The sequence below is a fragment of the Vulpes lagopus genome, chromosome 11, assembly GCF_018345385.1.
Source record: "Vulpes lagopus strain Blue_001 chromosome 11, ASM1834538v1, whole genome shotgun sequence".
Taxonomy (NCBI): Eukaryota; Metazoa; Chordata; class Mammalia; order Carnivora; family Canidae; genus Vulpes; species Vulpes lagopus.
The window spans coordinates 72,850,927-72,860,860 of NC_054834.1; the positions used below are offsets into that span (position 1 = coordinate 72,850,927).

The window sequence follows — 9,934 nt, forward strand, 5'->3', positions numbered from 1 at the left end:
ACAGGCACCTCGTAGTTCCCTCAGCCACTATGGTTAGGGCTGCTTTAGGGTTTTTGTTCCTATCTCTCTATGAAGTGCCAGCTCCCTGCAGCCAGGGCTTCTGTCCATCCTGGTTTTGATTGTGTGGGTAGTGGACGTCTCTTCGTGGTTGTGTTTGACTCACTGAAGACCAAGGTGACTCTGTGTCCCCTGGGCACGCATGACAACAGGTAGCACTCAGAGATGCTCTGGACGCTAGGATTTCCTCTGCTGCTCATGATTATAATCAAGCTTTATCTGTTAAAACGCACTGGTGGCAGTGGTGACAGATACACACAGAAGGAAAAGACACCCAAAAGCCATTGCTATTTTTTATTTTGCTGCTCAAAATAATTACCAAAGGGAAAAGAATCTCCACAACAAAATCCTAACGACACAGCATCAGAGCACAGGGGACAGGACTGGTCACCGTAAGTTGGCACAAGATTATCCATCGTGTCCAAGTTTGACCTTAAGCGACATGGCACAGAGGAACCTGCCCAAGGGCATCATCAGGGCTGCTCCACATCTTCTGCGGAGACCGCAGACGGCAGGTCGGGCAGGGCCCCGGCCTCTGCAACGAAGGAGCGCCCGTCAGAGCCCTACCATCTGCACCAGGGACAGTGACACTCAGCACACATGCCAGAGCCACTGTGTCATTCTCTGGAGGGTCCCAGAATCAGACCTGAAATCCAGGGCAACCCTTCCTATTTCTCACCACTTACTGATTTAAGTTTCACACTTACTATGCATTTGAAACTGTCGGGCTCTTAAAGTCTCACTTTAATGAAGTATAATTCCTGTTTGGGTAATAAAGATGGGTACCTCTGAGTGAAAGAAGTTCCATATTACAAAATTCTAAACAGAGCAAAGTGAAAAACAAGTCCCCAGAAGAATCCATCTGCCCTTGCAGGAAAAGTCACCAGATTTTCCCCAGGCAGAGAGTCCCCTGCAGGTTTGGCAGGGCTCCAACAGAGCCGACTTGGTTATGGGTTCTGAGCTGGAAAGTCCTCCTCTGCAGTCTCCGTGCCCACGGTTGGCTCCAAGGAAGAAGCCACCTGCCTTTCACCTCCTCCCTCCCACGCCCACCTGAACTCCTTAACTACAGCCATGGGTACAGCCAGAAAAGCAAGCACATGGATCAAAACAGAAGTCAAGATTAGTCTCAACTCTGCCAAACTCACAACCAAATTGTAAAGTGTAAAACTTGACAAACATGTCTCTCCTGGAGAACCCCCCCCTCCATCCCTGTCTCCCTTACTTGGCTCCTGGGGCACTGCCACCTCTGTCCTGGTACCTTCCCGGGGAGCGGTTTGATGCTCCGTGCAGAGGGACCAGGCAGAAACAGGCCCACAGGGAGGCCTCACCCACACCGCAGAAGATACCAGGTCTAGAGGGGAGACTATTGAGATGGGAATGAGGTCCGCTCTGCAGGAAGGCTGCATAAAAACTGGGATCTGAAATATGGGTCAGTTCACCTGCTTACGAGGTGTGGTCTGAGATGGCCTACAGGGAACTGCAGCACTTGTCACCCTGCCACCAAGTATGGCTCGTTCAGCAAGGGAGTGGGGCCAGACGCTCTCTCTGTCCCTGGGTCCCCCAAGGCTCTGATGACCCTCCCAACCAACTGCCCTGACTTTAGGAATGTGAGCAGATGGCTGGCTACTTCCCAAGAAAAGACTACGGAATCCTCTTTTGATAGGCTTTTTATGTGTGCGGGGCTCTAAGAGGCGGAATTTAAAATTGGTAATATTTCATGTACCTTTGAGACGCAAGAAAGTCAGAAACTCGATTAACATGCGCACAGCGGCATTCTCCAACAGCGGCCCGTCAAAGCCTCCTAGAAAACAGGATCGGCGTCTGCCACCTGCTGCACGGGGCTCTGTATCTCACATCTCCATCTGCGGAGGGCTGGGCATCATCTGGAAGCCGGTGGACTGGCCATGACCCCTCCCGAGGGCCTTGCTTAGCACAGTGCAGGGATGGGAGGTGGGGGTGGGGTCCGGTCAAGGCCAAACTCTTCTGAGGCCTTGAGCCCAGTGACTCTGCCCCTGTGGCCGCCCTGGGGCACAGGATGCTGATGCTGGGTCTTGTACTTGTCCTGGCAGCTGGCAGACCTGGCCAGGCCAGGCTGGGGTAGGGGGTGGCAGGAGCCTGATGCCCCACTGCCCTGTGTGCCCCGGGGGGGGGGGGTGATCAACCTGAGGTGACCCAGGCTCTCTCACCTGACCTTCCTTCGTCTTCAGGTGGGAGTTCCCGTTTGCCAGTGAGGCCAGGCTTCTCATGAAATGATCTGTGGTTGTCAATGGCATCTGTTTGCAAATCGGAGAGGAAAACACCTGACAGTTGTTAGTATAATTACACTCTCCTCACTCCCAAAGGAGGACACACTGGCTGCTTATAAAGCGCATAGGCAACTGGATGGTAAAGATTAAGTCACAGTAGGGAAGCCATAGCAGCAGAAATATCATTCTCTGTGGAACCACAAACTTGTGCCAATGCCAGAGGCACGGACCTCCCCCTCTCAGGTGCAGGGACTCTGCCAGAGGAAGGAACCCACGGGGCTAGGAGGGAAGCGAGAGGGAGCACAGCGCTCGGCAGAGCTGGACAGGCCCTGGGGAGAGCAGCTGGTGCAGGGAGAGGGGCTTGAGGTGGTCCCAGAGGTGCTGGCAGGTGAGCTGGGTACCTCTCAGGGAGACCACGGGCTGGGGTCCTATGGCCCTGAAAACGGGGTTGCCGCTGAAGAACTGAAGTTCAGACTGATCAGACTTTTCTAAGAGCTCCCCGGCAGCTGTGTGGGAGATGGATTGGAGCAAGCCAGCCAGAGCCGGGGGCAGGGGGGCTAAATGACCGTGTGTGCACGTGCGTGCGTGTGTGTGCTCACGCCTATGTTGGCTGGTGTGAAAAGAGGGAGTCGTGATTGCAAGCAGAGCAGTCCCTTGAGAAGCTCGGAAGGAAAGCAGGAGGTGCTAACCCAAGGGCCCAGCAGGGAAAGAAGCACCGGGTTTGGGGTGTTTTGGGGGTGAGGGAGAAGAGGCCATGAGGACGGGGTGAGAGGGGCTCAGGGCCTGTGGCTCAGATGCCTGTGGCATCTGTCTGCAAGGCGAGGCAGGAGAAAGCCGGAGGCCGTGGCACAGCCCTGGGGGCAGGAAGAACCAGGCTGCTGGTGTCGTGCCCCCATCGTGGTCATTGTCCCCTGTCCCCCATGTGCGCCTACAGAAACGGGGTGTGCTGGGGCTATAAAGCATCCTGATAAGCTCCTCTGCAGGTGCCGCCTCTGGCGAGCCAGCTTGACAGAGATGTAAGCTTGACAGTAAACAAGAGCTTGTTTTCTAGTTCAAGATCCAAATCTTGACGAACAGATTAATATTTCAAAGTAATATGAATGAGGATCTTTGCGGAAGGGTTCCTTCTTTCTCTTGGGTCAGAAGCACACAGAGATGAGATGCTTTCTGAGCAACAGAGCTCAGGCTTCCAGAAGGTTCTGGAAAACCTGCGCCCTCTGAGCCCATGTGCCCCTCCTGCCGGCGAGGTCACACGACTTACAGTGACAGGACTATGTGGGGACCTGCCCTTGCCTTTGACCTGACACCAGGGCACCCAGAGGCCCTGCCTGGGGCCCCTGCTCGTCTTGGTCATTTCTATGCCCGTGTTGCTCAGAGCATCCTCCTGAACGTCAGAGAGACACCATCTACGTGGGAGAAAAGTCTGTTCAAGTGGTGGGATTAAGAGCCAGCCCTGTGCTAGTTTAAACAGGCATGGTTGGGATCCCTGGCTGTAGCAGCGGTTTGGCGCCTGCCTTTGGCCCAGGGCATGATCCTGGAGACCCGGGATCGAGTCCCACATCAGGCTCCCGGTGCATGGAGCCTGCTTCTCCCTCTGCCTGTGTCTCTGCCTCTCTCTCTCTCTCTCTCTCTCTCTCTGTGACTATCATAAATGAATAAAAGAAAAATAAAAAACAAAACAAAACAGGCACGGTCCTTCCCAGTTACGCTGGTGGGAAGGGAATGCGACCTACATGCTGCTTGCCTCCTTTCCTGGGGCAGAAGGCTGTACATAAATAGGGGAGGGTTGTTTTTCTTAGGGTTGACAGCTGTCCCCAAACCAACCATGTCTGCAAATTTCAGAGCTACGAGCATGTAAGTGATTGGAGGAGGAAATAAAAGGTCTCCTCTGGTCCTCTCCTTTAGCATAATTAAAATCCGAAGGTGTCACTGAAGACAGAGGACAAACAGGAAGCAGAGAGCGGGGCTAAGGACAAGCGAGGGGAGGCATGGACGCACACAGCCTCTGGGTCCCAGAGATGCGCCCTTTGGGGCCTGGGTCACCTGGAGGCAGAACCTGCCTGTGCACACCTGCTGCCTCCTGCCCCTACTAAGAATTCCACAGCCCTGAGCAAGCCCTGAACTTGGCGTGCTTATCTACACGCAGCTGCCACATCAGGGGATCTCTGAAGTCCCCAGCACCTCTGGGTCCATGGGTTCTCTGCATCCTGAAGGCACTCCAGTCACACTGTGTCCAAACGGTGTCAAATCAAGGACAGGACACCAAGTATTAGTCTACTCACAGGCTGGCAAGGTCTGGGAAATGACGGCTGCAGGTGAACGCCATGCTCTGGTTCTAGGTGTGTGCACACACGCATGCACCCCCACCCACTCCCCCACCCTGGCTGCACATTTTAGCTGGTAGATTCATGGCAGAGTTAAGGCCAAGGACGGCCCAGTACCCTGATGGACTACTGCAAGTTGGCAAAAGCGTCCTCCGACTCCACACTGCCCAGATTTGACCTTCTGAAGCTGAGAAAGTGCTAATGGGCAGACTGCGGGGAGCCGGCCCATTCTGGGAACCTTCTAGGACTCAGATCAGCTGACCCGTTTCCACATAGGGCCCACTGTGAGGGATGTGGATGCACCTCCTGCCCCCCCACCTCGGCCCCAGCCCAGGCCCCACACTCTGTCAGGCCCAGTGAGACCTCCACGTGTTCATCACGCAACCCCACCAACCCACACGCTGCAGACTCTTCCTTCTCACCACTCCCCTCCTACCGTGGGCATTTTGATCTTTCGGCAATAACCTAAGTCCTGCTCTGTGTTGCACAGATGCCTGAGTAAGAAAAAGCAAGGCTAGGAGGAGGGTTGGGCGGGGGCGCTGATCAAGGGACCCAGGAATTTGCCCATTTGTTGCAAGTGAGGCTTGCGGCAGGGCATGGGGAAGGGCGCTCCCCGGGGAGGTGGCAAGTATTTGAATCCCTGACCCCCTAACCTGCATGGAAAGCCATCCTGCCTCAAAGTCTCATGGAGTGCCTCCCCACGTCCCTCTATCCATGTAACAGAATGTGGACTGGCTACGTAAACGTCAGAAAGAGCAGGATTCACATAAGTGGCTCCGGTCAGCATCACAAGAGCAGGTTTGGCTCTGAGGGCCGCGCACACTGGGTCACTTACGTGGGCCAAGAAGGTAGCCAGCGCTGTTCAGGGTCCAGCCTCTCTTCTCCTTCACCTCGAATGGGAGAAGAGTCATGTCAGGTATGGGCTGCAGGGGTTCAAAGAAGCCCCAATGGCAGGCTCGGTTTGTATAGCCCACTGCGGTGGTCTGTGAAGCTGCTGCCCTTCAGGTAATCGCAGAATTCACATCGCAAAAACTTTTTTTTTTTTTTTTTTTTTACTGTCACTTAATGGGCGACGTGATGTAAGCCTGTTAAAGCGAAGTGGATATTAAAGGAAGCCCACCAGGCTTTCCAGGCATGGTGTAGGAATCTGAATGATGCATGCACTTCGGAGGCTGCAAGAAATTCTGGCTTCGCCCCCCAAAAGCTATATTCCACATGAACACTTGCTTTGGCAAGTGATTCACTCTAGGGCCCCAACCCCCAAACACAGGGTGCACCCACTTGCTTGTAAGCCATGAGAGCACACAGGCGTGGAGGGCACCTGCGGCTTCGGCTCCCTCCCCGCGGAACCGAGCCGCCGCTGAATGCAGTGAAATGAGCCTTGCCGGTAACTCCGCGAAGCAGCCAAGTACGGAGCCCCCGGATTTAACGGGTTTGCAGCGAGGAGCTGGTCGTGCGCCGGCGGGGACTCGGCGGGACCGCGCCCCCGCCCCGCCCCGCCCCCCCCGCCCGGCGCGCGCGACTGTTGCTCCCCCTCCTGGCCCGTAGCGGGGGACACGCGCCCGCACTCACCGGTGCCCCGAGCCCCGGGGCGGCCGAAAGGGCCGCGGCGAGGAGCAGCCAGGCGAGCAGGAGGGCGCGGCCGCCCGGCATCTGCAAGGGAAGGCGCACGTCGGGCGAGGCTCGGGCGGGGCGGGGCGGGGCTGGAGCGGCCGCAGGGGCCAGGAGGCGCCCCCAGCGCTGTGCGCCGCCGGCCCGGCCCGGCCCGGGGCGGGGGGCGGGGGGCGAGGGGCCCGGGAGCGGCGGCGGCGGCGGCGGCGGGCGGGGCTGCCTCCCGCTGGGCCCCGGGGCGCGCTGTACCTTGAGCGGCGGCGGGTCCGGGCGGCGGGGGGTCCCGGGGTCGTGGCGGGTCCGGGGCGGCGGCGGCGGCGGGTGCGGGCGTCCGGCGGGGGTCGGGTCTGGCCGGGGGGCTCACCGCATGGCGCACAGGCGCGGCGGCTGGGCTCCCTCGACGTGTCCGCGGCCCGGCGGCCGCCGCTATTTATGCGGTGCGCAGCGTCACGGAGCTCGGCGCCCGCCCCCCGGCCCCGCCGAACCGAGGGGGGCGGAGTGATGGTCCCGCGGGGGCGCCCGCACCGCACCGTGGTCCTGAGCACCGGTGGAGAGGCGGGGGCGGCGGAGAGACCCCAAGCCCCGCGGGGGAGCCCCCCGTCACCCTGCAGAGAGCCCTTGTCACCCCCGCAGATAGCTTCCACATCACCCCGCAAGAGCCCCCATCACCCTGCAGATAGTGCCCCATCACCCCGCAAGAGCCCCCATCACCCTGCAGATAGTGCCCCATCACCCCGCAGAGAGCCCCCATCACCCTGCAGATAGTGCCCCATCACCCCGCAGAGAGCCCCCATCACCCCGCAGATAGTGCCCCATCACCCCGCAGAGAGCCCCCATCACCCTGCAGATAGTGCCCCATCACCCCGCAGAGAGCCCCCATCACCCTGCAGATAGTGCCCCATCACCCCGCAGAGAGCCCCCATCACCCTGCAGATAGTGCCCCATCACCCCGCAGAGAGCCCCCATCACCCCGCAGATAGTGCCCCATCACCCTGCAGAGAGCCTCCATCACCCCACAGAGAGCCCCCAGCACCCTGCAGAGAGCCTCCATCACCCCGCAGATAGTGCCCCATCACCCTGCAAGAGCCCCCGTCACCCTGCAGATAGTGCCCATCACCCCACAGAGAGCCTCCAGCACCCCCACACAGAGCCCCCAGCACCCCTACAGATAGCTCCCATTACCCCCACAGAGAGCACCCATCACCCCACAGTCCTCATCACCCCTACAGAGAGCACCCATAACCCCCACAGAGAACCCCCATCACCCCACAGAGAGCCCCCATCAGCCCTACAGATAGCTCCCACATCACCCCGAAGAGCCTCCATCACCGGGCAGAGTCCCCATCATCCCAGGGGAGAGCCCCCATCAGGCCACACAGGGAAACCCTGAAACCTGTGGGGAGAGCTCTCAACTGCCCACAGCCCACATCACTGCTGTGTTGGTGAGCCCCACACCCATCACCCCAACCCAGGTCCTACCTGGAGAGAGAGGCCCCCACCCACACACTGCATTCCCTTGCTACAACAGCTGGGAGCAGGGTGCTCCCCGGCCACACCCTTTGGAGGAGGAGCCCTCAGCCCAAACTAGGCCAGGTGGGGTGGTCCTGGGGGAGGGGTGCAGCAGGGTACAGAGCAAGAGCCCCCTCCCCTGGGTGGCATGTGGGTTCAGCCTCCATGAATACGTAGCCTGGAGGCAGGAGGCCGAAACCTGCCTGCCTGCTGGCCCAGCTTTACCGCCTCCAGTGCCCAGTGGCTTTTGGGTGCCCAGACCCTTGTCCTGTTTGGCTAAAAAGAGGCAAACCAGCAGGGCCATTGGGCCATCTCCTGGGGGGCTGATTGACCTCCAGCCTGGGAACTGTGGGTCCCCCCTATATTCCACAGGCACTGCTGTCTTAGAAAGGTCCCTGCAGATGTTCTCCATGGTTCCCTGGTGCAGGACACAGCTGTTTTGAGCAGGGTCAGGTAGTAGTAGAGCCCTTGGGGGTCTGGGGAACCCCAAGTGAGACAAGCCCCAGCTCCTTGAGGCAGCCGAGGGGTGGGCAGGTGGGCAGAGCAGCAGGAAGAGGCTGTCCTGTGGCAGGTGGCAAAGCAATCACACAGGAGCAAGGACCCCCCTGGCGTACCCCATGAGTACTTCCTTAGTTTGGGCCAAGTCCAGACTGTTCTTTGCCCTGCTCACAGACACCAAGAGACATACATACAAGGGTGGCCCCTCCAGGCTTCCAAGGAAGGATGAGGCCATCAGCTGAAAATCGCCCCTCTTCCCACCTGGCTGGACGTCACTGGCCACTGGGGTCCTCGGCAGGGGCAGACCCAGGCGGCCCCGCTTACCAGCTTCCCAGTTACCAAGAAGCTGCAATTCTCTCCCCACCCACCAAGCTGGACATTAGGTTGGGTGACGTCACTGGAAGTTCTGGAGTGAACAAGACACAGGACAGATGACAATGATGATGCCCCCCCCCACACACACAGGTGTCCTACATCTTAGCCTCAGGAACCTTCCCACACACTGCGGGAGAGCCATTTGCCTCTGCACGGATGGGAAGGACGCAGGGCGCTGGAGGACTGAGTCAGGGCCCGTTGGCTGGGAAGGAAGGTGCTGACCCCCAGCCCTGGTTTACCGCCGGGCGAGGAGGGGTGCTGTCCGGGAGACCTGACTTGGATAGACTGCTGGCTGTGATGGGGGTCTCAGGGACACACTGGACTTCCTGTCACTCCTGTTTTGGCAAATGGGGTGGGAGGATGGTAAGGGGCAGGAGGCCAGACCAGGACTCACAGCACACGGTAAACCCCAAAGCGTGGGGAGGGAAGAGGGAGTAGGGCTGTCCCCCTGGCCACCTTGGTCAGTGGTGGGCAGAGGGACAGCTGAACAGCTTCCTGTGACACCCTCTTGTGTCCTGTGTGCTCGGACGTACAGGGCTTGGGGGAGTGGGCACGGGCCAGGCCACCGGTGTCCCTGGTTACCTAAGAAATGCCACCACCTTCTGACGACTGCTGGAGAGACGTGCTTTGGTTCTGGAATGCTTGCTCTGCTTCTGAGACTGAGGGCACCCCAACATGTGGCCAATTCCTGCCTTCCCGCACCTTCCATGTTAGATACCTCTTGCCATCCACCAGAGCTTGGATGTCCTGCTCTCAACTCGCTTTGTCAGGGAGCCTCTTTGTCTGAAGAAGCGGAAATTATGAGCCAAAGTCCTTGGAACTAATTAAAAAACAGACCCCAAGCCCATCCCTCCCATGGGTGGGGAAGAGAGGACCAAGTCCCACATCGGGCTCCTTGTGGGGAGCCTGCTTCTCCCCCTGCCCGTGTCTCTGCCTCTCTGTGTGCGTCTCTCATGAATAAATAAATGAAATCTTTAAAAAAAGAAAAGAAAAGAAAGTTAACAGTAGTTTTTCTGTTGAGAAGGCCTTTATTAAGAAGACATCCTGCCTTTCAGTCATCATTCTTCCAAACGTATAAAGCGAGCAGGTGGGGAGATGCACCCCTCTGCAGCACATGACCCTTACATGTCCACCCAGATCCTAAAGAAAATGTGGCCTTGGGCAGGCTGGGCCCAGAACACTCTGGCTGGGAGCCAGCACTCGGGTGGCAAAGTGGGGAGAAGGCAGCCCTGCAGGCACATGGGACAGTCGTGTCACCCTTGTGAGGTGATGTGCTTAGGTGGGGCCGTCAGACTATTTATCCATATGACAGCT

At 58.4% G+C, this 9,934-nt stretch overlaps 1 protein-coding gene across 1 annotated transcript; it reads right to left on the reverse strand.

The window, feature by feature from the left end:
* Positions 1–337: 337 nt before the first annotated feature.
* GAL (galanin and GMAP prepropeptide) lies at positions 338–6,647 on the reverse strand. The gene is made up of 6 exons (XM_041723178.1): positions 6,488–6,647; positions 6,200–6,280; positions 5,463–5,517; positions 2,244–2,330; positions 1,781–1,858; positions 338–592 (listed from the first exon to the last, which is right to left on the reverse strand). The coding sequence occupies exons 2-6, from the start codon at positions 6,278–6,280 to the stop codon at positions 531–533; spliced, it is 363 nt and encodes a 120-aa protein (XP_041579112.1). The 5' UTR covers positions 6,488–6,647; the 3' UTR covers positions 338–530.
* Positions 6,648–9,934: the final 3,287 nt, after the last annotated feature.